The sequence below is a fragment of the Rhinolophus ferrumequinum genome, chromosome 14, assembly GCF_004115265.2.
Source record: "Rhinolophus ferrumequinum isolate MPI-CBG mRhiFer1 chromosome 14, mRhiFer1_v1.p, whole genome shotgun sequence".
NCBI lineage: Eukaryota > Metazoa > Chordata > Mammalia > Chiroptera > Rhinolophidae > Rhinolophus > Rhinolophus ferrumequinum.
Window position 1 is genome coordinate 72,657,130 of NC_046297.1, and position 25,254 is coordinate 72,682,383.

Sequence of the window (25,254 nt, forward strand, 5' to 3'; positions counted from 1 at the left end):
GCCCCACTCGGCCCCTTTCTCCTCTTTGTCTCCAGAGGCCCCGCCTCGAGTGTCCGGCCCTCGGCCAGGGTCTCAGGCCCCGCCCCTTTACCCTTCCTCCGCCTCCCACGCTGATCCACAATCCCCGCCTCCCTCGCGTGCGCCCGCGCCCAGGCCCCGCGGGTGCCCTCGATCTCGCCTCCGGCGCGTGTGCGCTCAGGTTACGCCCCACATAGTCTCTAGGTCCCGATTCCCTCGCGTGCGCGCGCTCAGGTCCCGCGTCCCTCCGTTACTTGCCCTGGCTCACCTGGGATGCTTACTGAAGGCACAAACAAGGGGCCTTGGCCTGAGTGTTCTGGTTCCATGGGTCTAGGTAGACTCAGAAATGAACTTTAATAACAGGTTCTCCTGGAGACTGTTGAAGGCAGGCTTAGGAACCCTGTCTCGGACGCTCCTGTTCCTAGGACAATCAATCCGCATCCTTTCCACTACCTGGGCAGTGCTGTCCTGGGCCTGGGAAGAGGGGCCCTGCCCCGTGTCCCCACTCTGTGTCCCCACGGCAGAGGGCCTCGAGTCACACACTCAAGGGTGCCTCCGTCCCCCAGGATCTGGGCTTGGCGCTGGCACAGCTCTGTCTTTAAAAAAAAAGAAGAAAGAAAGAAAAAGAAAAAAGGAGACAGAGGTGGCTGGTCCAGATGTCAGGGAGGTTTGCGGTTTTTTGACTGCGGGAAGCTTTTAAACCTGGTATTGGAAACAAACTACTCCCAGGTACCAGGAGAAGTTGAGCAGTGCGTGTGCTGCTTAGGTAAGGGGAAAGGCTGATGAATGACTCCTCGAATCCTTCGCAGGCCCTTGATGCAGCACGGGAGTAGTGGACAGCCCCTTTTCTTGCTCTTTTGTTGCGATCATCCTGCAGGGCCAGGGTAGCCCCCACCCCAAATGTGTCTGATGTGGACTTGTGACGCCAAAACCAAGAGGTTTTGAGAAGACTTACATAAGGAGGTTTTTGTGGGTGCACCAGGCAGGCCTCCGAAAATGCCTTTTGAGAGCGCGGAAAGCCGACTGGTTTGGGGTTTTGATTGTGGTTAGAAGGAGGGGCCAGGATGAGGGTTCCCACTTACAGGCAGGGACTTGAAAGGAACAACCTAGGTTTCTTATCAGCTGGCCCAGATGTGAGGCCAAAGGAAGATGGAGAAGTGAGGCTCAAAATCCGTCAGCAGTCGGACGTCTGTCTAACCAAGCAGACTGTATATTTATACTGCAGTTCGTGGCTTCATTGGTTCTCACGAATTAGTGTAGTGTTCACAATATTTGTACATTTTGCATCATCAAATAATTCATATTCCTCTTAAGCATGTACAGTTGTAGGTCTAGAGGTCATGCATGCAGCCTAATACTGAGAGGCGATGGTGCCTCCGCGGCGACGCCTGCACCGGGCGGCCGTGCCCGGAGCTCCGCCCGGTTTTAGCGTCGGCATTTACAGCTCACCGGAAACTAAACCCCTCGTAACTATTTACACTGGGCGACAGGCCACGCTCAGAGGTGCCGGGGCGCAGAGGCTGAAGACCCGCTCCGCACCCAGGTGCAGGCTGCGACCCCACGACCACCGCGCTCTCTCTCCTCCCCCGGCCCGCGCCCGGCCGGAAGTGCAAATCACCGAGAGCCCCCGCGCGCCTAGAGCAGCACCGGAAGTTCCCCGGGCGGGGTCTGGGGCCGACTTCCGGCCGCGGTGTGCGGGTGGTCGTGTGGGCTTTGTCGGCGGGCCTGCGGGGCGGGCGGCCGGGGGTCCATGTGCGGGGCGCGCGCTGTCTTCTCGCCGCTGGGCGCCGGGTGAGTGGCGCGTTTCGGGCCGCGGGCGGGGGCGGAAGGGGCGGGCGGACGGGATGACCGCGGCCCGCCCTGCGCGGGTGTCCGGGATTCTGGGCCTCTGCGAGCCGGTCTCGGCAGCTGTCACGGCCGATCGCGGGGCTGCAGTCCGGCCCGTGGCCCCAGCTTCTCTCCCTGAGCAGTGTCATGTGGGTAGATACCCGGTTCCACTCCCTCAGTTCCTTTCTCAGTTTCCCTTCTCTGCTGGCCACGCACCCAGCCGTAGGGCCTCTAGCTTCAGCGTCTGTGTCGCAGTTCTCTGTCCCGCGATCCTGTGCGGTGCGCTGGGGGTGGAGGTGAGAGGACAGGTGCGGGTTGCCCAGCTCTTTTGTTCTAAGCTGGCCTCCTCTCCCTGGAGCCCGAGGGAACTCTCCAGATGATGCTGGGAAGGTGGCCTGGGCCTTGGGCCTCTCTGTGCTGGAGGAGGAGCAGAGCACGCACCTGCCCGGGCGGGAGCAGAGGAGGCAGGAAGAGGTGATGAACAGAATTTCCTCCCACCCTCGGGCCTGAAGGAGAATTCCCAAGTCGGGAGAGGTGGTTTGGCTGCGCTGTCCTACGTCTTTCCTGAAGGTTCCTTTTGCCTAAAAGTCTTCATTAATTCCAGTGGCTGCCTTACTCTATGAAAATCATTTTAAACATTAAAAAAAAAAAAAAAAACAAGATATCACTGACTTCCAAAACGAACAAAACCAACATCCTACCTCCTAGTTTTTAAAATTAAGGAAAATAACAAGGCTTAAAATACTATTAATAGCTTAAACTTTTCTAACACTGAGCCCAGCTGATCTAAGCAGAATGTCCTGTAAAAGTGACTTGGGAAGGGATCAGGTCTCTCACACGGGGGAGATGGTCACTGGAGGCCGACCTTGATTTGAGCCTTACCTCTGCCACCTACTGGCTTAGTGACCTTGGATGGTGGACTTTCTGTCTTAGCCTCCTGGTCACCCCAAGTTTTGACCCAGTGAGGCCCGTGAAGAAGGAAATGTTCCCTTTCTACTGGTCAAAGGCTAGATTGGAGCGACAGTGGACTTCCCCAGGCTGGGTGCCAGTAGACAGTCTTTCCTGCCGCTCACGGGCAGCCTGACCCCCCTGTGCTTCTCCCAGCAGGTCCCGCACAGCAGGTCCCACACCCCCAAATGCTGCGGAGTAGACCGCGCAGCCTGTGGTGTAGGCTGGGCACCGCATACCCAGTGACCCTCCCACACCTCTCATTGGGTTAACTGCACTTGGGGGAGGAGAAAGGGTCAGGCGAGTGGCAGAATACTCACGGAACAGCCCGCCTCGGGACTCCACCAGCACAGGACAAGTGCTGGGTGCTACGTCCAGCGCCTGATCTGTGGTAGGGACTCAGACGCTGTGAAGGTGAGGCGTTCAGAGCCTGCGACACACCTATATGGTCAAACTGGGAGAGTACCAGGATGTAAATGGGGAAGTGCTGCGGGTGGGGGGCATGGTGGGACCCTGTCTTTATCTCTGAAACTCGTGTGCACGTAAGTAAAAGTATAACTGATGAACGTGTGTAAACAGCTAGCAGCAGTTATCTGTTCAATTGCTGGGGATTTTCATTGTCTCTATCTTTATCATTTGAAATATTTTTACAGTATATATCTTATGTTTTTAATCGCTAAGAAGTGGAAAAAAAAAAAAGGAAAGCACAACAGGATGTAAGACTGAGTAGTATGGTCCTGATTTCATAAAATATTGGTGCAGAAAAAGGGCCAGAGAAAATGTTAGCTGTGGTCACTTGAGTGGTGAGGTTGAAGGTAATTCTCTTTTTTAAGTTTTTCCCAACTGGCATAATTGACCTTTCTATCTTGAAGAATAACTAGTTAAACGTAATTCTTATAAGTGGGAGAAAGATTTTTTTAAAACCACATTAGTGCGTCTTTAACTCAGAAAATCATTCTCAGCGAATGCCACCAGGCAGTGGTCATAAATGCTGTGTCCCAGAGCCACACTGTGGGCCACTGTCCCCAGGAGGCGGTGGCCAGACTTGTCAGCAACTCTCATGTGGGTGGACGCGCCTCAGAAAGGAGCTCAGCTTCTCTCTGGTCTGTCGGCATGCAGGTTCAATTCCCTTTTCACACGGCTGACAGTCACTGTCTGAGTCATTCACAGTGGGCTCAAGTTGCTGCAAGAGATTCAGAAATAATGTTTCCAACAAGAAACCTGATTTCTCATGTTTCTCTTGTAGGCAGGCGGCGGCCCTCCCCCTCCCACTGCGGGAGCCTGGATGCTCTGCCATGTCCACTTGTCCCCATGGGGTGGGAGACAGGCAGGTGCATGCATCCCTCCTATTCCATCTCTGTTGGACCTCAGTCACAGGGTCACACCCAACTCTAGGGGACTCTAGGAAGAGTAGTCACTTGCTGGGTGGCCACGTGCCCACAAAAATTTCAGGTGGGATCGCTGTCACGCAGAAGAAGCAAGGAAACTGGGCAGTCTTCAGTCTCTTCTACTGTTTGCCCTTCATCCCATGCCAGGCCATACTTAGTTACTGCCTCTGGCCCAGAGCCAGGCTCTCTGGTGACGCGCAGCTTTCTTCAGCAGGCGCCAGTGCAGCTTCACAGCCACACTCTAAACCTGGATACGGTCTGCAACACCCAGCGGAAGCAAGAGCTGGCTGACGGGGGTGGCCACAGAGACACAGCCACCTAGCAAGGGGAGGAGCCCCAAACCCACCAGAGTCCACAGCCACAGTGGTTCCCAGGGGAATTTGCAGATATGTCCTGGCAGATGGCCACTAGAGCTAAGCAGTGAGGGGCCAGTGACCCAGCAGTCACGCTGCGGGTGTACACTGAGCAGAAACGAGGGCCTTCGTCTTCCAAAAGACAAGCACAGGAACTTCAGAACGCCTTTGTGCATAACCCCAGACTACGAACAACTCCGATGCTTGTGCCTAGAATAGTGGGCCGTACAGGGATGTTTCCATAGTGGCACACTGGGCATCGGAGGGCAGGATCAGACTCAGTGTGAGCAGACGCCTGTTCGGGGTGGTGAAAATGTTCTGGAGTCAGCGGTAATGGGTCCACAACCTTAGGAATATTCTAAAACTACTGAATCGTGCACTTTAAAGTGATGCTTTTTATAGTATGTGAATTCTATTGTAATAAAAAATGGCACAGGTTGAAAAGCAGACAAAAGGAACATACTGTACGATTCCATGTAAATAAATGTGAAAACTGGGTAGAATTCACCTACAGTGATGGAAATGGTGACCCTCAGAGGGGAGGCTTTCTGGCAGCAGACGTGTTCTGTGTTGACCGGGGCTGTGGGTACACAGGTGTACACGAGGAGTTCATCAAGACGTGTGCACTTTATGCAAATTATAGCTCACATAAAAAGAAACGTGTTGAAAGGGTGCTCCCTTGCCCTGGCTCTGCCCTCAGAGGTGCGTCCTTGTGCTCGGCGGCTATGTTGGAAATGGGTTTTGAGGGCTGCAGCAATCTGTCTTTTTCCCGCCGGTGCAGATTTGGGGCAAGAAGTGATTGTGTGGCCCCCTGGAAATGAACTCAGCTGGGGATAGCTGTCAGGCGACACACCTATAAGGAAGGCAGGATTGAGCAGTGGGATGGTCCCAGTGGGGCTTGGGTTGGAATGACGCTCCAGAATTGCCCCAAACAGAAGCAAGGGCACACTGAGTTCCTGTTATCGGTTAGGCACTGGCTGGGATGAGGGAGGCTGAGTCGAGATGGCCCTCCAAGATTCCCCTAAGGTACACACGCCTTCCAGCTGCCATGGGATTTTGCAATATAAGTAAGGTGCCAGGTGGGGAGGTTCTGCAGGTGGGCAGACCTCATCATGTGAACCCTTGGAAAGCAGAGTTTTCTGTGGCTGGTTGCAGAAGAGACGTCAGAGAGGGAGTCTATGAGTTCCTGCTTGGAAGACGCAGGTGGCCGTAGGAGCCAGCAGCCAGCAAGGAATTGGAAGGTCCTACGACTGCAAGGAACTGAATTCTGCCAACAATCTGAATGAGTTTGGAAACAGGTTTTCCCAGAGCTTCCAGATGAGACTTCAGCCTGGGTGACACATGTGACCCCAAGCAAGGTCCCAGTAGTGCTGGGCTGGACTTCTGGCCTATAGCACTGAGATGACACGTGTGTGCCTTTTCTGCTGCTAAACTTGTGCACTGTTATGCGGTGATGGATGAATAATTACGAGTGGGCTCTCCTGGGAGAGGGCACCACCTTTGGGGATGTAGAGTCCTGCCTGAAGGCAGTTCCCAGGGTGAGAATTCCAGAGCCGGAGGAAGGTTATCACTGAAGAGGGGAGTTGGGCGCAGCACCCCAGTAACCATGTAAGGTTAAATAACCACTGGCTGAACAAGCTTTTCTAAAGTAAATAGACCTGTGTAATGCAGACCATGCAGAGCCCCCCCCCACACCCCTTTCAGTCATCTTCTCCCTAAAGACCATCACTGTCTCAATTCTCCCACTGGTTTTGTCTGGTTTTGAACTTTATATAAATGGAATCATACAATATGAACTCTTTTGTACCTGGCTTCTTTGTTCAGCATTACATCTGTGAGATTCATCTGTGCTTTTGGTGTGGCAGTTCCTTTTCTTCTTGCTATATAGTATTTCTTTGTAGGAATACTCGTCAGTGTATCCGTCCCTCTGTTGATGGCTACTTTGGTGTTGTGAAGAGTACTGCTATGTGCATCCCCACTCTAGACGTCTGCAGGACAGGCTTGGTGTCATTGAGTAGATGAGAGGGTCGATTTTAGTGCACAAGTGGAGGTTTACCTTAGATTGGATCAAGGACAGTTTAGCTCACGTCACAGGGAGTGTATGGTGTGGGAACAGACACGGGTAGGTTGGTACATGGGGGAGAAAATGAACGTTCTCGTCTCATTGCTTCTATTTGCTCATCAGCTGGGGGGAAGGAGTGCGTGTTGGACAGTTGAGAAGAAAAAGCAAGAAATGATCTAGAAGAGTTAGGGCAGTGTGAAAATTGCTGGGAGCTCTCAGCACTCCATTAGGCAAGGGGTTATGAATGTAGAGAGCTCAGCAGTGAGGATGCAGACAGGTCAGAAAGCAAGCCGAATTCAACCCAAGCGAGGTTTTCCCACTCGAATATGATAGAGGAAGAAAAGGGCAGGGGAGTTAGGACTGATATGCAAGAGAATGGTTTTAGCGGACAAGTATAACCCACGTGAACACAATGCCACTGACCACGGGATCTAGGCCAGGCGAGGAGGGAAGGATGTCAGGAAGGAGGGACTATGAAGAGGTGGTAAGATTGATGAATATGTGTTTCTTTGGAAATATGTCTTGGTTTTTTTAATGGAGTCCAAGCCATATCCCTACCCATCTGCCACCCAAATCAGTCTGTCCCCTGGAGTTGGATGGTGGGGCCCTGAAGAAACCTTCCCAAAGGGGGGAGGCTGTTTGGGGTGAGACGAGCACTGTAGTGGCAGTGTGCTGAGTCAGGAGTGTGGGCAGAGGAAACACCTTCCTCTCTCCCACTCTGGATGTGTTTTACCACCCACCCACCCACTCAAGCAGATTCCTGTCTTACCGAAGGGGAAAGATGATCTTATTCTCTTTTATTTCAGATTCTGATGTAAGAACTGGTGACAAGAAGGTGACTTGGGAGCCGGAATTTCCGAGGATGGAAATCCACATAAGACAATGTCAGAAACACTCACAGTGATGGAGCCCCCCGCTCCTGAGTCTGGAGGGGCCCCTGAACCCAGATTAGGGGGGCTGTTGGGAAACCTGGAAGGGGAGAGCCTGCGGAGTTCCCTGTCTCAGGAGAGAGGTTTCAAGCAGGTGAGAGTTACCCACTGGAAGATCCAAACAGGAGAGGCAGCCCAGGTGGGTAGTGAATCAGAAGGAAGCTCGGTTCTGAGCTCAAACCTTCTCATACTTCAGAGACAACTTATAGAAGGGGAATCCCACCCATGTGAGACTTGTGGCAAAAGCTTCTCATTTAATTCAGACCTAGTTAGTCATCAGATTTCTCATACTGGGGAGAAACTTTACAAATGTGATCAGTGTGGGAAGGGCTTCAGTCAGAGCGCCCACCTTGCTGAGCACCATAGAGTTCACACTGGAGGAAGACTCTATGTGTGTAATGCGTGTGGGAAAGACTTCATTCATTATGCAGATCTCATTGAGCATCAGAGAACACATGCAGGAGAAAAGCCATTCAAGTGTGCTCAGTGCGGGAAAGTGTTCTGTCACAGCTCAGATCTGATTCGACACCAGCGAGTTCATACCCGGGAGAGACCTTTTGAATGCAAAGAATGTGGGAAAGGCTTCAGCCAGAGTTCGTTACTCATTCGACACCAGAGAATTCACACGGGAGAAAGACCCTACGAATGTAATGAATGCGGAAAATCCTTCATTAGGAGCTCAAGCCTTATTCGACATTATCAGATTCACACAGAAGTAAAACAGTATGAATGCAAGGAATGTGGGAAGGCCTTCCGTCATCGCTCAGACCTCATCGAACATCAGAGAATTCACACTGGAGAGAGGCCCTTTGAATGTAACGAATGTGGGAAAGCCTTTATTCGGAGCTCAAAGCTTATCCAGCATCAGAGGATCCACACTGGAGAGAGGCCTTATGTTTGCAACGAGTGCGGGAAGCGTTTCAGCCAGACATCAAACTTTACTCAGCATCAGAGAATTCACACTGGAGAGAAACTCTATGAATGTAATGAATGCGGGAAAGCTTTCTTTCTGAGTTCATACCTTATTCGACACCAGAAAATTCACACTGGAGAGAGGGTATATGAATGTAAGGAATGTGGGAAAGCTTTTCTCCAGAAAGCCCATCTCACTGAACATCAGAAAATCCACACTGGGGACAGGCCCTTTGAATGTAAGGACTGTGGGAAAGCTTTCATTCAGAGTTCCAAGCTTCTTCTACATCAGATCATTCATACTGGAGAAAAGCCCTATGTATGTAGTTACTGTGGGAAAGGCTTTATTCAGAGGTCAAACTTCCTTCAACACCAGAAAATTCATACTGAAGAGAAACTCTATGAATGTCAGTATGGGAAAGATTTCAGCTCAACCCCAAGCTTTAAAAATAACCAAGGTGCTCACCAAGAGGTCCTTCCCTTGAGTAAGACCCCCATACATCTGGGTGAGAAGTCTGTAGGGCAGGGGGGACATACAGGTAACTTATAAACTAATCATCCTCCAGCTCAGTAAGTGATATTTGGAAGTGTGTCATGAGTCTTCATTCGTGTGACGTTGGATGTGTCGACATTTGCCAGAGTCACAGATGGGGCTGCATTAGGAGTGGGCTGCCACCCACTGCTTTGCAGTGGTGCTGGACTGCTGGCCACCTCCTCAGCGAGGAATGCACGTCCTCAGGAGAGCCACGTGACTGGACAGCTGACTGAGCTGGAACAGTTCAGGGGGAGGAGCTAGTTCTCAAGGTTTCTATATTTTACTGCACCATTACAGTTCACCCGTGAGTTAAATCCCTTTTAAAGGAGAACTGTGTATTCAGTCTTACTACTTAAAAGAGTATTGTGTAGCAAATTTTGATCTATTGAAAAGGCAAGTTGGAAAAAGAAACTTTCTTCTTTAAAATGACATTTGGTTCCTGGTGGTCCTCATGATGCACTCTAAGCTCCCTCTCCTGTGTCCTAGGTCTTTTCCTTTCTGGAGCCTCATCTCCCATCGCTTAACTCCCTGCCCCAAAGCTGGCACTGCAGCCTCAATGACTGACGCCCCCATGTGTCCGAGCTGTGTCCCCTGGCCTTTGTCCCTGCTCGTCTGCTTAACTTCTCATCACGAGTCAAGATCTGTTTCGGTCACCTCAGGCGCATCCCCTCCCCATGTGCTCCTGTCACTCAGTTCTCACCTCTATTACTGCACTTAACTTTGATTATCAGAGTTATGTTTTTAAACACTTTCTCTTTCATTATTACACTGTTAATTCCTTAAGGACAGTGATCATATCTGATTGATTTATGTGTCCCTGGCACCTAGCACAAGACAATAAAAAGCACACCCCAAGTCTGTGTGTAACTGGCCCCTCTCTTTGTCCTTTCTGTACGGCTATTCTTTAAACTTTTGGATTTTGTTATTGTTTTGTAAAGTATAATCTACTGGTCTGGAAATACCTTCTCTCAGCCCTGTTGATGTCTCCTGCTTGTACTCAAGCCAGAAGTTACAGGCGGTGGCCAGTATGAGACCAGTGCCCTCTTATTTACTACCTTTAGCTCTCACCCATGACCATGCACTTGCTGTGGGGGAGATTGTCTTCCCTTAGTCGTCTGTGTATCTTTCTAATTCACTCAAGGGGCACACAATCCCAGTGCACTATACAACTTTTTTCTGTCTTTGTTCCATGATTGAACTCAATTCTTTCCCTGCTCTCTGGCTCATCTTGTCACTTATTTGAAATTGTATTGATCTGTAACGACCAGTGCTTAGTGCTGGGAAAACAGAGATGAGGAAGACACCGTCCGCCCTGACATCATTCCAAGTCCAATGGGGAGGACAAAGATCACAGTACACTGAGCAAGGTGTTGAAGAAGTGTTCCCAGCTGTGTAGGAGCACATCAGGAGGCGACTCATGTAGCATGGAGGAGCTGGGGCTTTGCACAGAAGGTGGCCTTTGACCTGGTCTACAGAGAGAAGTAGGCACTGTCCACTAGAGAGGAAGGGGTGGAAGGAGCCCGCAGGGATGGGGGTGTGCAGCTCCTAGTAGAGCGGTGCAGAGCAGGAGAGTCTTACTACACAGGGGCAGCATCTAATGAGTTGTAGTTGTTGCCGCTGGATTTCATTTATCTGAACATTAACCAAAACAACCAGTTTGGAAATTATATAAAACAATTGGGGTTTTTTTGCCCATGAAGGCATAGAGTTAACAAATTTCAGCAAACCTAGAATCCTTGGGGGGTAAATCAAAAAGGGCACACAGGACTCCGTCTGGAGAACTCGCCATTCAAAGTGCTGTGGACGCAGGGATCACCAAACCATTACCTACTTTGTTGAGGTCCAATTTCCATGCAGTAAGCACCTATTTTAAGTGTACAGAGTTTTGACAAATCCATACACATGTGGAACCACCATCATAATCAAGAAAATGACATTTCTATGTCCCAAAAATGTTCCCCGTTGCCGTTCTCAGTCAATCCCACCCCCGCCTCAAGTAACCGCTTTCTGTGGGTGTAGATTAGGTGTGCGTGTTCTAGGGCGTCATATAAATGGGTGCATATAGTAAGTAACCTTGTGTGTCTTACTTTCACCCTGGCATGCTTTAAAGACAACCAAGCGTAGTTACATGTCTCATAGCTCTTTCTCTGCCCAGTTGTCTTCCAGTGTATGGACAAACCATCATTTCTTACTCATCTGTTGGTAGAAATTTGAGTTTCCAGTTGAGCTCTTATGAATAAAACTGCTATGAGCATCTGTGTAAAATGATTTATTTGGACATGCCTCTTTATTTCTCTTGGGTAAATGCCTAGGGATTTAATTGCTGAGTTATAAATGCCTTGTTAACTTTATAAGAAATTGCCAAAAAGTTCTCCATGCTGACTGTACCACTTTACACTCCTGCCGCCATGTGTCAGGGTTCCTGTTGCTCCAAATCCTCGCCAGCACTTGGTGTTGTCACTCTCATAAAACTTAATCCATTCTGGTGATGTGTGTCTGTGTTTGCGTGCTGAATGGCGGTGCTGAGCACCTTTTCCCGTGCATGTTGCCATTCTGTGTCATCTTTGTGACATGTCTTCACAATTTGGCTCACTTTTAAATTGGGTGATTTGTCTTCACATGATTGACTTGTAAGAGTCTTTTCCATATTCTAGATGAAAGTCTCTTCCCACATACAGTCTTTGGGCTTTTCATTTTCTTAATGGTGGTTTTTGAAGATTTAAAATATTTTATTAAGTCGCATTTGCCAAGAAAGTTTGTGTTTTTGAGTTCTATCCTTTTAAAAACCCATTCTTCAATTGTTAGTGTATAGAAATACATTTTATTTTTATATGATGACTTTGTATCCTGCAACCTAGATGAATTCACTTATTCCAGTAGCTTTTTTCTAGATTCTTTAGAATTTTTCTAAGTAGCTCATCAAAGAATTTCATTTGTTCCTTTCCAACCAGATTTGAAAAAGCAGAACTAGAAATGAAAATTTAACAGACATTAAATCTCAATGTAAGGGTTTAATAAGTAAATTTAAAGCAATTGAAGGGAGAATTAATGATTGAAAGATATATTTGAATAAATTATTTAGAATTGAATGCTGAGAGACAAAAAGTTTAGGCAATATTTGTAAGAAAAGTAAAAAGGCCAAGGATTTCCAGAACTGATAAAAAAAAAAAAAAAAGACTAACCCACACAGCTACAAGAGAGAAATACCAGGCAAGACAAATGAGAAAATGCTGGTACCCAGACATATGATTACAAAACTGCAGAGAATTAACAATGCCAGGACACGAATATGAATAATGTCAAAACAAAATATTTAAAAGCAGACATAAAAAATAGATAACCTTTAAAAGAAGGGCTATCAGTTCACTTCTCGGGCTTTGTAAAGAAATAACTCCATTGTTCTAGATAAAATACTGTCAATCTAAAAGTGTATAACCAATGGACATACTTGTTTTCAGGCAAAACTAAAAGTTGGCTACCTACAGTCTTTCATTAAAAAAACTGAAAAGGATGTACTGTGGGCAAAAGGATATTGGGATGATCTAAGATTTAAGAAGGAATAAAGAGCAGAAAAAGAAAGTGTAAATGTGGGAGTAAAGCTGATTAAGCATCCATTAGATAAACAATAGTAATGGTGTACTACAGGGGCTTAAATTTTAATAAAAACACATGATTCATTAGCATACAATTGTGAGGTGATATCAGAGTTAATTAAAGTGTTCTAAAGTGCCTTGTTAGATGACTAAGGAGGAAGATAAGGGTGTGAATAACTTTAGACCGATAAGTTGGGTGAATGTATTAAAATGTTGAGAATAACCAATAAAAGCAGAAAAAAGAGTAATGGACAAAAGAGAAACAATAATTGATCTTAAAAAAAACAACAAATACAAGTATAGTACAACATATTCTGTAGTAATATCTAAAATGAGTATGTGAATGGATGATTTAAGTAAAATTCAAACACTCAAAAATTTTAAGAAACTCAGGTATGTTATTAAGAAACACACCTAAAACATAAGGATACAAAAAATGTTGGAAATTAAAATAGAAAAAGATACATTAGGTGGCTAAGAACCAAAAGAAAACTGCTATAAGCAAAGAATGTAAAGGTCCCTACATAATTTAAAGGTTCAGATCACCAGACAGCAAACCGAAGTCATCACATCAAAACATTCAAAGCAAAAATGGAAAGAAGCACGAAGAACTGACATTCCATCATCAAAGTGAGAGATTTTGCTGAATATTGACAGCTTGCGTTCCCGTTTGGATGCTGCCGCTGCTCACCAGTGCCCTGACACACCTCACGCTGCTTGCTCCCCTGCCAGAGACCGCAATACTTTAATGTAGGAGAATGTCCCTGTGCTCAGAAAGCTAGGGTTTAGAGGTGAAGGGGCATGAGGTCGGCGTCAGGAATCTAATCTGAAATGTTGGAGTGGGGGGAAGGGTGGGGGGAATGCAGACACACACACCAGAGGGACAGAAAGCAAACTGCTCGTGAATCTGGATATGGGTCTTCCGTGGACTATTCTTGCAACTTCTCTCTAAATTGGAAGTCATATCAAAATAAAAAATGACTCCCTCCTCCAATAGGTTAAACATGAAACCTCCTGTGGCACTTCCAACCGCAGCTGGGACCACGCTGGCCCTTCTGGCTGTAACTCGCAGTTGCCAGGCTCCTTTCCTGCTCCGTACTATCTGTCCATGCCGGCGATGTCTGTCTCTGCCACCACTGTCAGCCTCGTGGGCAGGACGCTCATGTGGCTGACTTCCTCTGTCGGCGCAGCCGCAGATCTGCTGTGGTGTGGAGGGATGCTGGATCCCGGCGACACCTGGGGCGAAGGGCGCATCAAGCTACCCTGCAGCTTGAAACTGAAAGCAGGAATGAGTGGCCCCTGCGCGGGCGGCAAATACTGGAGCAACAAAACAGGCGGTGCCAGAACGGCGAGGTCACACCTTTATTAACAACTGGCATTCACCAATTACACGTCCTGCGCACAGGTGTCCCCCACCCCTGGCCTCACTGGTCTTCCTCCTGCTAGGTTCAGGCTGTACCATCAGTGTTCACAGTCTTCAACTGGTGAACAGGAAGGGCCTGATCCGGAGACAGACTTAGCAGAGGGAGTGATGTTCTCTGAGGCCACATGCAACAAGGTCCGCGAAGAGACCCGGGAAGTAGGATGGGACGGGGTCAAGGACGGGACTCGGGAGCCCACTCGCGACGTGATCGATGATGACGGGACCCTGGAGTCCGCACGCGAAGAGACCTGAGACAGGTTCCCGGAGGTTGTGCGCGACGGGCCTTTCGGGGAGGCGAAAGACATGAGTCGCGAGGCGGGCGGCGGCCGTTGCCACAGCGCCGGGCCCCCGGCGCCCCGGTGCAGCCAAGCATGCACACGCGCCAGGTCCCGCGTGTCCTCATGCTCGCGCCACAATTGCTCACGCTGCTCCAGCAGCTGTCTCCGCGTGTTACGCAGCAGCTGGGCCCGGCGGAGCAGCCGCAGCAGCTCCTGCCGCAGGCGCCCGTTGTCCGTCTTGATGGCCTGCGTGTGCGCGATGAGCGCGCGCGCCGCCTCCCGCTCCGCGCGCCGAGCCAGGGACTGTACGCGCTGGCGCGCCTCGCGCTCAAAGGCCGCCTTGTCCTCCAGGAAGCGCCGCTTCACGCGGTGGAGCAGCTGTGTGTGCTCCACGCGCATGTGCAGAAGCTCGCGCTCCAGCGTCCGGATCCGGGCCAGCTGCTCCAGCTGCAGTTCCTGCGGCGCTGTGCGGGTCAGTGCCTGAGTGCGGCGCGCGCCCAGCCCTCCCGGCCCCCGCCTGGCTTTCCCGTGGGCCCGCGCGTACTGACCTTATAGGGCTGCAGCTCTTGCACCTGCTGTGCCATCTGCGCAGCACGCGCCTCCATCTCCAGCAGCTGCGCCCGCACCCCGTCTTCGCGCTCGTGATAGAGAGAAGCTAGCTCTGTTCGCTGCCAGTGGACCTGCGTCAGGTCCACGAGGTTCTGCTCATCCAGCCGGACGATAGCGTGGGCGCAGCGCTGCGCACGGGTGCTCATGTAACTGGCGTAGAGCCGGTTCTCCTCGCGCAGGCGCAGCGCCTCGTCGTCCAGGAAGGCGTTCTCCTGCAGCACCTGGTCGACGTGCTCCTGGCAGGCGTCCAGCTGCTCCGACAGCAGCTTGTACTCACGCTGCAGGTACTGCGCGTGCTCAGACAGCGGCGGCGTGGCGCCCTCTGCCCCTGTGCCCGGGTGGCGCCCCGCACTCTGGCCTCTCTTCCTGGGCGCCATGGGTCCTGGCCTGGGGCATGGGGACTCGTGAAGGCACCACACCCAGCTCGCTGCTCCAGCTTAGCCTTCCCCTCCCCCACCCCGAATATTCTAGTGGGGTGGGATGCGTCTCAGCATCACGAGATTGGGGGAGGCAGAATCAGGGGTATGGCGTTACTCAGGGGTCAGGGCACCGTGGCAAACCTTTACTGTGAGCTCCTCAGGGACTTAGGCCGTCCATTGGGGTGCGCCCACTTTGAGTAATGTTTGCGTTCAGCCTGTACAGTCTCCATGGAGACAGAATTTAGTCGCCCTTCCCCACTATCACCCCGTTGCTTGGACAACGGCCCTACTTTCTCTCCTCTATTCCCCTCAACTGCCTCACCCAAGTCGGTGCCTGACATCCTGTGTGTGCGCCCTGCACAGGCCTGGCAGAGCCAGGCAGGGCTTCGGCTTTTGGAGGACCACACTGGACTTGCTTCGGAATCTAACAGACTCAGCAGCAGCTCAAGTAACCTCCACTTTCCGCGTGCCAAACTTGGGCCCTTCGCTGTATGTCCACCAATGGGCTTTTAGCCCCGTGGCCCTCAGGTGGGGAGAGGCTTCAGCCTAGCCTTCCATTCCTAGAGCCTTTCATTCCTAGCCTTCAGCCTTGAGCAAGGTATAACCCCCCCACCCAACACACACGTGTGAAATCTGTCTTGTCAGGACAGAGCTTCCCCACAGCTTTTCATCTCTCGCGGAATTCTGGTTTTCCTGGGAGCACTTCATGCTCCTCCGCGGCCTCCATGGGAGTTCAGGTTGATGGGAAAACATCAAGTCCATTCGGATGCCATCCATTGTCCAGGGTTTCTGGGATTTCTTCATCCCACCGACCTGCGGTTGTCTCCTTCCCAGCTGGCCAGAATGGCTGGGGGGGAAGGGATGCACCAGGGATTCAGCTGTTGCTCTTTCTGCTGTTAACGTTGTGGAGACTTTCTCTTGAGCTCCTCCTTTAATTCAATCTCGGCCAGCCAGTGGGCGGTGCTTCCCTAGCCTGGAGGAGCGGGCAGGCTCTTAGAGTCCAGACAGCCTTGACAGGCAACTGAAATCTACACCTATTTTGCTGTTGTCATAGTATAGTTGAGTTCCTGTCCATGTCTGTCCATTTGCTGCCGTGTGGGCAGATTCAAGGATTGTTGGCTTGTAGCTTTGTGAGCATGGTTTAGGAAACCACGCTGGTAGGAAGGTGTCGACTGAAAAATAATATCGACTAGGTATTTTGTCACCAAAAAGGATTCAGGAATAATTCGGGAATAAGCAAAGGGCTGCAACCCAGCTCACGCAGACATAGCAAGCCACACGCACATTCTGGCCTGCTTGCCAACATGGAGGGCCATTTAAGGAAGTTAGAACCATAGAGCTGTATTATAAACAGTTCTTCCTGCAGGGTTCTCTGGTGAACTTCCCTAAGCCCTAGCTCCTCCCATAGACCCTCCCCCTGATTACATTACTTAAAGTTCCAGTTAGTCTTTATCAAAGGCGTGTGCTGAAAACTATTTTAGCAGGTTGATTTCAGCGCAGTGGTAATTCACTCCTATGGCTGGACATGCTCTAGTTAGGTACACCTGCACGGGAGGTGTGGCAAAACCGCTTAAAATTAGGAACACAATTGAGGCATTTCCCACCTTGTTAAAAAAAAAAAGTATTTTATAATATGAATAAAATGACAATGCAGAATCTCTGTTTTAACATTAAAATGTTAAAGAAATGTTGCTCATAAACTCCTAAAACGCCATAAATGATACGGGCTTTTACCATGATATTGGTGCCCGGAGTGTTTTAGGAGTGGAGGGGCTGCCTGCGAGTGACTATCAGCACCACCTTCCCAGAGCCCGGAAGAAGTAAGGCAGAAGGTGGAAAGAGGGTCCCAAGCCTGGGCACCGCTCGTGCAAAGGCCTGGAGGTGGCAGTCAGGGTTCAGGAGGCAGCAGAAAGCTCCTTGGGGCTAAGGTGGGGTGGAGGGAGGAGAAAGTACCTTCTCCGGGGGCCAGGAGGTTTGGCTGCGGCAACTCAGAGCTTAGAAGGGTTCAGGTGCCGCGCCAAGGATGAGAGACTGCGAGGACGGCTTCCACCGCGGCCCGAGATTGAGCAGGGCTTGGGCTGCAAGCCCCGCCCCACCCTGGCGCAGGCGCCAAGGAGGCGCCGTGGCTGGTTCCCAAGGCAACCGGTTTCAACAGTTCCAGCCCAGCTGGAGTCTGCGGGCCTCACCGCGCCTACCCACCGGCATGTGCGCCGCCGAGGTGGACCATCACGTAGCCCAGCGATACTTGATCAAGCGGCGGCTCGGGAAGGGGGTGAGCCCGGGGAAGCGCCTGGGCGACCGTGGGACCAGGCCACCTGCAGGGCGTGGGCAGGGCCAGTGGGGGGTCTATTCCCTCTGACTCCACGGACTGGAGGTGTGGCCTTAGGCAAGCCACCGAGCCCTAACAGTGCCTGCTCCCAGCAAACTTGTCAGGTTACAACCAAGGCCCCCAGAGGTCTCAGGCCCAGTGATCCTAGAGTGGCACCCAGCCTCTGTCCCCACCCACTATCCCTAGCTCCCGGGCTTTGTCTCCGGGTGCCCACAGGAGGCTCTGACAGGCTGGGCCCACTTGCTCCAGTCGCTGACGGGGGAGGGCAGGTTTGGGAAGGGCCTGAGGTGGTAAATGGGGTGGGCATGGAGTGGCGGCCAGAAGAGGGTGTGAGCCCATGTGATTTGTTACAATGAGTGAGCATGTGGAATTGTGTATGAGTATGTATGTGAAAGCGTGTGATGGGGGAGAGCAGACAGCGGTTCAGACAGTGCACAAAGCAAGTTCAAAGGCCCTGAGACCAGAATCTGTTTGGCTGTTGGGGAAACAGCAGAGTTGCTGAGACTGGATACAAGTGACTGGGGGAGGAGCCAATCACATGGGGCTTTGGGGAACTGAGAGGACTTTGGCTTCTACTGTGACACAGGGAGTGGTAGCAGCCATTGGTGGCATTTTACAAGGCTCACCCTGCCCACTGTGTTGAGGATGAGGGTGGGGGAGGTGAGCGAGGGACATGAGTCAAGACACTAATCAGACCAGAGATGGTGGCTCAGACCCCGGTGGGAGCAGCAGGCACCACAGAGAGGGTTGGATTCTGATGAATTCTGAAGGTAGAGCCAACAGGATTTGCTGACAGGCTGGATGGAGTGTGAGAGAGATCAGGGGGCATGGAGAAGAGTCAGGCTTCAGTTCTTGCCCCAGACCCCCACCTACCCGGCCTCCATCTGCCCTTGCTGCCCATCGCCCTCCTCCAAAATATGCTGGCATCCTGGGCAGCCTGCAGCAGCAGGCTCTCCACAGCCCTCACCACAGCCCTGCCCCGGGCAGCAGCCAGAATCCGAAGGAGGAGCCTGTCTGCAGGGCAGTCAGGGGTGGGCTGGCAGGCGTGCGCAGACGGCTGACAGCTCTCCTCCCCAGGCCTATGGCATTGTGTGGAAGGCAGTGGATCGGAGGACCGGGCAGGTTGTGGCCATCAAGAAAATCTTCGACGCCTTCAGGGATAAGACGGATGCACAGGTGAGGGACAAAATGCGGGAAAGGAAAGGGGCGGGGCTGTGGGCTCACCCCCATTGTCTTGGTGCCTGGAAGGCCCATCACAGTGGGTTTCTGGCATTGCTCAGTCCAGTGGGAGTGTGACTGACGACCATGAACCCCTTTGGGTTCTTTCATGATGGCTCCTGCTGGTTCCGCACACACTCATGTTTCTATCTCATTGCAGAGAACATTCCGGGAAATCATGCTGCTCCAGGTGAGTGGCCAAGGCCATCTGCTTGCTTCCCCAGTCTCCCCCGACAAGGGCAGAAGCCCAGCCCCTGGCTCTCTCTGCAGGAATTTGGGGACCATCCCAACATCATCCGGCTCCTGGACGTGATTCGGGCCGAGAATGACAGGGACATTTACCTGGTGTTCGAGTTTATGGGTGAGTGAGGCCTCATCAGCCCCCAGCCCCACCTCTGTCCTGGCCTGAGACCCCCCACCCCCCCGCCCCAGTGGCCTGGTTCCCTCTGTATGTCCCTCTGCAGCTCAGATCCCTGAAGTGGCCAGCGTCCTCACCTTGGGCAGCATCCCTGTGCCCAAGGGCAAACAGTTGGCAAGTGTTAGCCCTTGGCTGACCCTGGTGGTAACCACCTTGCCTCCATTTCCACGAGGCCCCTGCTTTGTCCACTGTTTGCAGCTGCCTTTCCCTTTCTCATTTTATAAAACAAAGGCATGGAATAAAGTATTAAAAATGTTCCACAAACTTCTTGCTGTACTACCACAGGCAGCGAGCAGGCCTGAGACGCCTGCGGGGACCACTGGGCAGTGTGCATGTCCAGGACACAGCCCTGAGGGTGGCTAGAGGGACCTGGGGACTGCGGGTAGTGGGCGGGCTGAGGTGCCCCAGTGAGGGTTCAGAGTGGGGGCCTGCCTGCTCTCCCAGGCGCCCAGGCTGACAGCCTCACCCCCAGGCCTCCTTACTGACTTGCATGTTCCCAGACACTGACCTGCACGCCATCATCTGCAAGGGCAGACTGCTGAAGGACATTCACAAGCGCTACATCTTCTACCAGCTGCTGCGGGCCACCAAGTTTATCCACTCAGGACGCGTCATCCACCGGGATCAGAAGGTGCCACCCACGCTCCTCCCACTGTGTGCACCCACCTCAGCGTCCTCAAGCCCCAGCCCATCAGCCCTCAGCTCACTTCCTCTCCCCCAGCCATCCAACATTCTCCTGGATGCCAGCTGCCTGGTGAAGCTCTGTGACTTTGGCCTGGCCCGCTCTCTCAGCGACCTCCCTGAGGGGCCAGAGGGCCAGGCCCTGACGGAGTACGTGGCCACACGCTGGTACCGGGCTCCGGAGGTGCTGCTGTCCTCGAGCTGGTAACAGTGACTCCACCCCATCCCACCCTCCTCCTGCAGGTGCCCCCCCCACGTGCCCTCTTGCCCAGCCAGGGAGCCCAGGCCTTCCTGTGCCCTCACATATGTCCTCATCCACCCTTTCTCAGAGCCCTAGATTCCACGCCCTTGAATATCCCTCCCTGCCCCACTTCTGCCTCTGGGGCCCCCCGACGCCTCTACCCCTTTCTGCCCCAGGTACACCCCTGGGGTGGACATGTGGAGCCTGGGCTGCATCCTGGGGGAGATGCTGCGGGGAAGGCCCCTGTTCCCTGGGACGTCCACACTTCACCAGCTGGAGCTGATTCTCAACACCATCCCGCCACCATCTGAGGAGGGTGAGTGTGCGCGGGCGGCACTCCACGGGGCAGGAGCACGAGGCTGTGGGGAGACAGCGCCTGACCGGCCAGGACTGGGAGGAGGGCAAGGGAGGGTCTGGAAGCCTCAGGAGGCTGGGAAGGCCAGGCCTGCATGTGCTGGGCCCAGGGAGGAGCTGGACAGTCTGCAAGGAAGGAGGATCTGGCCACGGGGTGCCCATGAAGGACAAGAGCACTAACCCTCTGAGTGGTGGCGGGGGCAGGACCCACCCTGTGCTGGCAATGGGCAGGGGAGGGTGGGGGAAGAGGTGGAGGAAGGCAACAGTGGGGGCATGGCCAACGGGTCCTCCCTCTTTCCTGAGGGAGGCAGGTGGGGCAGGAAAGATGCCAGACGGGATGGGCGGAGTCCAGTTCTCTCCCCAGCTGTCTGCTTTCCTGGGTGAAGAGGGCAAAGGGCTCTTCTGTGGATGGAGGCGTGTGTGCAGGTGTGAGCATGGCCACGTGTTGAGGGTGTAGAGGTGTGCAAGGGCAGGCACATGTTTGGGTGCTCACGTCCAGATAGTTGGGGTTCGGGCCCTACCAGACAGCTCCACTCCTGGAAGGAGAAAGTCACTCCATGGGACCAGAAGGGTTGGCTGGCTCCAGACCTCCCCGAACTGCCCACCAGAAAAGGGCCTCCTGATCACACCACTTTCTGCCACCCACCCCACAGACGTCCTGGCTGTCGGCTCAGGCTACAGTGCCTGGATTCTGCACCACCTGGGGTCCCGGTGAGTGCAGGTGCTTTGGAGTGGGGCCTCTTGCTGGCCAGTCTGTGCTAGCCCAGACCCCTGCCTGCTCTCCTGAGAGCAGTTCCAAAGTCAGCAGCTGTTGGTCACAATGATAAGGAGTCCCCAGTGGGCCCAGCTCAGCCTGGGGTGAAACCGCATGAGTTGCTTTGGGCAGGTGGCAGGGAGTGGCCGGAGGGGACCAGAAGGCAGGCAGGGGACGAGACTTTGCCAGGCTGCGTGACAGTCATGTATGGGTTGAGACAGTTAAGTGGGTCAGGGCACAGGGCTGAGCCTGGGCCACAGATGTGGATGTGGGGAGGGGCCCCGACCTGGAGGCAGGATGATCCCCGGCGCCCGCAGGCCACAGCAGACACTGGACGCCCTCCTGCCTGCCAACACGCCTCCGGAGGCCCTGGATCTCCTCAGGCGACTCCTGGTGTTTGCCCCGGACAAGCGGCTCAGCGCAGCCCAGGCACTGCAGCACCCCTATGTGCAGAGGTAGGGAGGAGGCGGTAACGCCAGGGTTGGGGTTGGGTGCCCCGCCTGGGCTCCTGCGGAGAGGTTCGCCTGACTGCAGCCCGGGCCTCCCTTGTCCCGCACTCGCCTTGCCGGCCCCCGCAGGTTCCACTGCTCAGCCCGTGAGTGGACACTGGAGGCGGATGTACGGCTGCCGGTGCACGAAGGAGTCCAGCTCACGGCCCCCGAGTATCGCAACCGCCTCTATCAGGTGCTAGGGAACGTGCCCCCTCGAGGCCACTGCCCTCCTCAGCGACCCCCAATACCCTGCACGCCCACGCCGCGCCCCTCTGAGCGCCCCTCCCCTCTCACAGATGATCCTGGAGCGCAAGGGAAACTGCCGCATCCCGAGAGAGAAGCGCCTGGGAGACGCCCCCCCGGGGGCAGAGCCCAGCGCCCCCCTGCCCCAGGCGTACCCACTCAAACCCAGAGCCGCCCCCCAGATGCCCTTGGGCTGGACCGCGCAGGACCCTGGACACAGGCCTCAGAATAGCCCCGGTCACGACCCTGAGCATGGTGTGTGATCGCTGAGCAAGGCCGGGGCCCCTTCTGTGTGGGATCACCAACAGCCCCGGCTCAGGGCTCCTAACCCCGGTTTGATCTTCCCACCTCACAGACACTCCTGGAGGAGCCAAGAACGTTCCCAGGCAGAATTCGGCACCCCTGCTCCAGCCTCCGCCCCCAAGAGGACCGGAGAGAGGGGAAAGGGTACCTGGGGCGACGGCGGAGTGCCCCTCAGCACCCTCGTGGGTAGGTCGTGTAAGGGTGGTCACAGGAAGATCCCTCCGTTGTGCCTTTCCGAGGGCCGGCAGTGACCCTGCGACGCGCCCCTTCCCAGGTGAAGTCCAGCGTGCTGGGGGTGGCGCCCTCCCTGACCTCGCAGGCCGCCGCCCAGGTGGCCATCCAGGCCCTGATCCGGAAGGACCGGGACCCGAGCCGTGGGGTGAGGGCGGCCGGTGTGCCACAGGTGAGCGCACCCCCTTCCAGCCCTCCGCTCCCTTCGCTCCTTCCTGGGGTTCGCTCCGCCAGGCCCTCCCTCCGCACCTCTCCTGGGCCCCGCCCCCTCACGAGGAACCCCGGCTGCGTGCAGGTGCCTCTCCCGCGTTCCCAGGAGGTCCGGCCAGGCCGAAGGATGTTCAGCGCCTCGGCCTCACAGGGGGTCCAGGGGGCCGCTAGAGCCGCGCTCGGGGGCTACTCGCAAGCCTACGGTACCATCTGCCACTCGGCGCTGGGCCGCCTGCCTCTGCTCCCTGGACCCCGCGCATGAGCCATGCTAGTCGCTTCCCACCCCACTCCGCTGGGGGGGGTATATCTATGTGAGCAGCTCAGGCCTGTGTCCCACCCCCGCCCCCGGATTGGCCCCCCAAGTCCCCAGTGCTCTCCACTGCCGCTTTGCCTGGCCACATTCCAGTCCCAGGAAGCTTGTCCGGTCATCTGTAGGGGAGACGAGCTTCCCACCCAATCGCTTCCTCCAATAAAGTCTCCTCCATCCCCAGCCTGCCTGCCTTTCATCCTCAGTGGGGGACTCTGTGGCCACACCACCTGCTTCCGAGATCCCCTTCCCATGTCTAGGACGATGTCTGCCCAGGGAACCTCGAGGCCTGCCTGCTGCTGGAGCAAAGCAGAGCCCAGCTTGGGCTGGTTGCAGGGGCCAGGTTGTCCCCAGGGTGGAGACAGGGACTTGTGACCCTGAGCCAGAGAGGGAAAGGGGACAGGATGACAAGGCAGTGCCCCAGGGTACATCCCCAGCCTGTGTCCCACCAACACAATGACTGGCACCTGCTTTGTCCTGGTGGGGGGCACCCTGGGATGTCTTGTGGGGCTCAAGGCTAACTGCTCTGGTCACCACCAGGCAAAGGGCCTAGTGTGAGTCTAGTCCAGGGGTATGGGGGGGGGGCAAGGTGACCCAATGGGCCCAGTGGGCATGGAGCTGTGTGCTTACTGTCCCAGGGGCACCTGCACCGCACCTGAGCCTGGACCAGAACACAAGGAGGAGTTTACAGGCTAAGGGGGTGGTTGTGCTGCCAGGGGCAGGGTGCTCATCTCTCCTGGAAAGGCCGATGTCAGTAGGGGGAACAGGCGGGAAGGGTGAAAAATGGGCAGAGGGGGGCCCAGACCCAGCAGGGCTTGGAACGAGGCTGAGGAAAGAAGGGGGCTAGGGACGAGGGCCTCGTTCTGCGTGAAGATGAGCCAGTCATGAGGCAGGGCAGTTTGTGTGGTTTCTGGAGCCTGAGGCCCAGCGCCTAGGGGATGGACCAGGGGGACAGAAGGGAAGGGATGGACGCCACCACCCGGAAAGCAGCAGGACGGTCCAGCCCTGTCCCTGCGATGGGAGGCCCTGACAACTGGGGAGTGGCCGCCTGGCACCCGGGGGCAGACAAGGACTCAGGGCGATGGGAGCTGCCAGCTGAGGCTGGGAAGTGGCTGCTGGGCATGGGGGCCAGGGCCCCCAGGGGCGTGCCCGTGGGGTGTGCCTGCAGAGCGGGCTGGGCGGCTGAGAGGAGAGCGACTGCGTGTGGCTGTGAAGTGGGGCTGTCCCGGGAAGGGGTCTGTGTTGGGTCAGAAGATTCAGGTAGAGGTGTTGGCAGTACAGTTGGGGAAGGGTCTTTACTGCTCCCGTGCACTACACAGTGGGGTGGTTATATATATTCGGGGACGTGTTGGAATATTTCATGCTCGTGATTTATTGTTCACACCAAAGTGTGCAGAATTGCATTTGAGGAGCTGTCTTACTTAGCGCATGGGGGATACAGACAGGAGGCTCCAAGGGCGCAACCGCTGGCCTCTGGTGGCCGGACCGCAACACTCCCGCACAGGCTCCCCGCAAGCCCCAGGGCTGGACCCCCCTCGAAGCAGCACCAGGACACGCGGAAATGCACTTGTCAGCAAGCGCAGGCCAGGCAGTGCTCCTGCTCCCCTGGACCCCCACGACCTTTCTCACCAGCAAACCCCGGCAGGGTGGGGGCTTTGGTGAACTGACAGCACCCCCAAGTCGGAACTGCTGCGTTCACTCAGTGCTCGTTTCTTAAATCCTTTCCCACTCTGAACAATTGGGATTTCTTATACTTAAAAATAACTCAAAAACTATTTGAGGGGCCGGCCCGGTGGCTCAGGCGGTTAGAGCTCCATGCTCCTAACTCCTAACTCCGAAGGCTGCCGGTTTGATTCCCACATGGGCCAGTGGGCTCTCAACCACAAGGTTGCCAGTTCGATTCCTCGACTCCCGCAAGGGATGGTGGGCTCCGCCCCCTGCAACTAAGATTGAACACGGCACCTTGAGCTGAGCTGCCGCTGAGCTCCCGGATGGCTCAGTTGGTTGGAGCGCGTCCTCTCAACCACAAGGTTGCCGGTTCAACTCCTGCAAGGGATGGTGGGCTGTGCCCCTGCAACTAGCAACGGCAACTGGACCTGGAGCTGAGCTGCGCCCTCCACAACTAAGACTGAAAGGACAACTTGAAGCTGAATGGCACCCTCCACAACTAAGACTGAAAG

General features: G+C 54.1%; 3 protein-coding genes across 5 annotated transcripts; 2 read left to right on the plus strand and 1 right to left on the minus strand.

The window, feature by feature from the left end:
- The first annotated feature begins 7,377 nt into the window (after positions 1 to 7,377).
- Positions 7,378 to 11,240, plus strand: ZNF623 (zinc finger protein 623). The gene is given in 2 exon segments (XM_033126306.1): positions 7,378 to 7,437; positions 7,440 to 11,240. Coding segments are annotated over 2 exon segments (1,608 nt in total). The 3' UTR covers positions 8,988 to 11,240.
- A 1,753-nt stretch (positions 11,241 to 12,993) lies between these two features.
- CCDC166 (coiled-coil domain containing 166) lies at positions 12,994 to 17,333 on the minus strand. Its single transcript, XM_033126334.1, has 2 exons — positions 14,815 to 17,333; positions 12,994 to 14,722 (listed from the first exon to the last, which is right to left on the minus strand). Exons 1-2 carry the CDS (start codon positions 15,250 to 15,252, stop codon positions 14,027 to 14,029), a joined length of 1,134 nt encoding a protein of 377 aa, XP_032982225.1. The 5' UTR covers positions 15,253 to 17,333; the 3' UTR covers positions 12,994 to 14,026.
- Positions 17,334 to 17,448: 115 nt separating this feature from the next.
- On the plus strand, positions 17,449 to 23,249 carry MAPK15 (mitogen-activated protein kinase 15). Of its 3 annotated transcripts, none has more exons than XM_033126275.1 (14): positions 17,449 to 17,566; positions 18,701 to 18,799; positions 19,002 to 19,031; positions 19,112 to 19,202; positions 19,760 to 19,890; positions 19,981 to 20,144; positions 20,358 to 20,497; positions 21,189 to 21,246; positions 21,607 to 21,744; positions 21,829 to 21,973; positions 22,077 to 22,278; positions 22,379 to 22,512; positions 22,601 to 22,729; positions 22,853 to 23,249. In XM_033126275.1, exons 1-14 carry the CDS (start codon positions 17,498 to 17,500, stop codon positions 23,027 to 23,029), a joined length of 1,707 nt encoding a protein of 568 aa, XP_032982166.1. In that variant the 5' UTR covers positions 17,449 to 17,497; the 3' UTR covers positions 23,030 to 23,249. The 3 variants fall into 3 exon arrangements, with proteins under 3 accessions (XP_032982166.1, XP_032982167.1, XP_032982165.1); XM_033126276.1 differs by having other exon boundaries at positions 21,868 to 21,973; XM_033126274.1 differs by having other exon boundaries at positions 19,760 to 20,144; positions 21,868 to 21,973.
- The last annotated feature ends 2,005 nt before the right edge of the window (positions 23,250 to 25,254 follow it).

What these genes read in the sequence shown, in the direction of transcription:
- CCDC166 (XM_033126334.1), bottom strand. Translation starts at nt 15,252, where the DNA reads ATGGCGCCCAGGAAGAGAGGCCAGAGTGCGGGGCGCCACCCGGGCACA. An exon ending in AAGAGCTGCAGCCCTATAAG is followed by an intron (nt 14,723 to 14,814) that starts GTCAGTACGCGC and finishes ACAGCGCCGCAG; the next exon opens with GAACTGCAGCTGGAGCAGCT.
- MAPK15 (XM_033126274.1), top strand. Translation starts at nt 17,498, where the DNA reads ATGTGCGCCGCCGAGGTGGACCATCACGTAGCCCAGCGATACTTGATC. An exon ending in ATCGCAACCGCCTCTATCAG is followed by an intron (nt 21,974 to 22,076) that starts GTGCTAGGGAAC and finishes CCCCTCTCACAG; the next exon opens with ATGATCCTGGAGCGCAAGGG. An exon ending in GCCCCTCAGCACCCTCGTGG is followed by an intron (nt 22,513 to 22,600) that starts GTAGGTCGTGTA and finishes GCCCCTTCCCAG; the next exon opens with GTGAAGTCCAGCGTGCTGGG.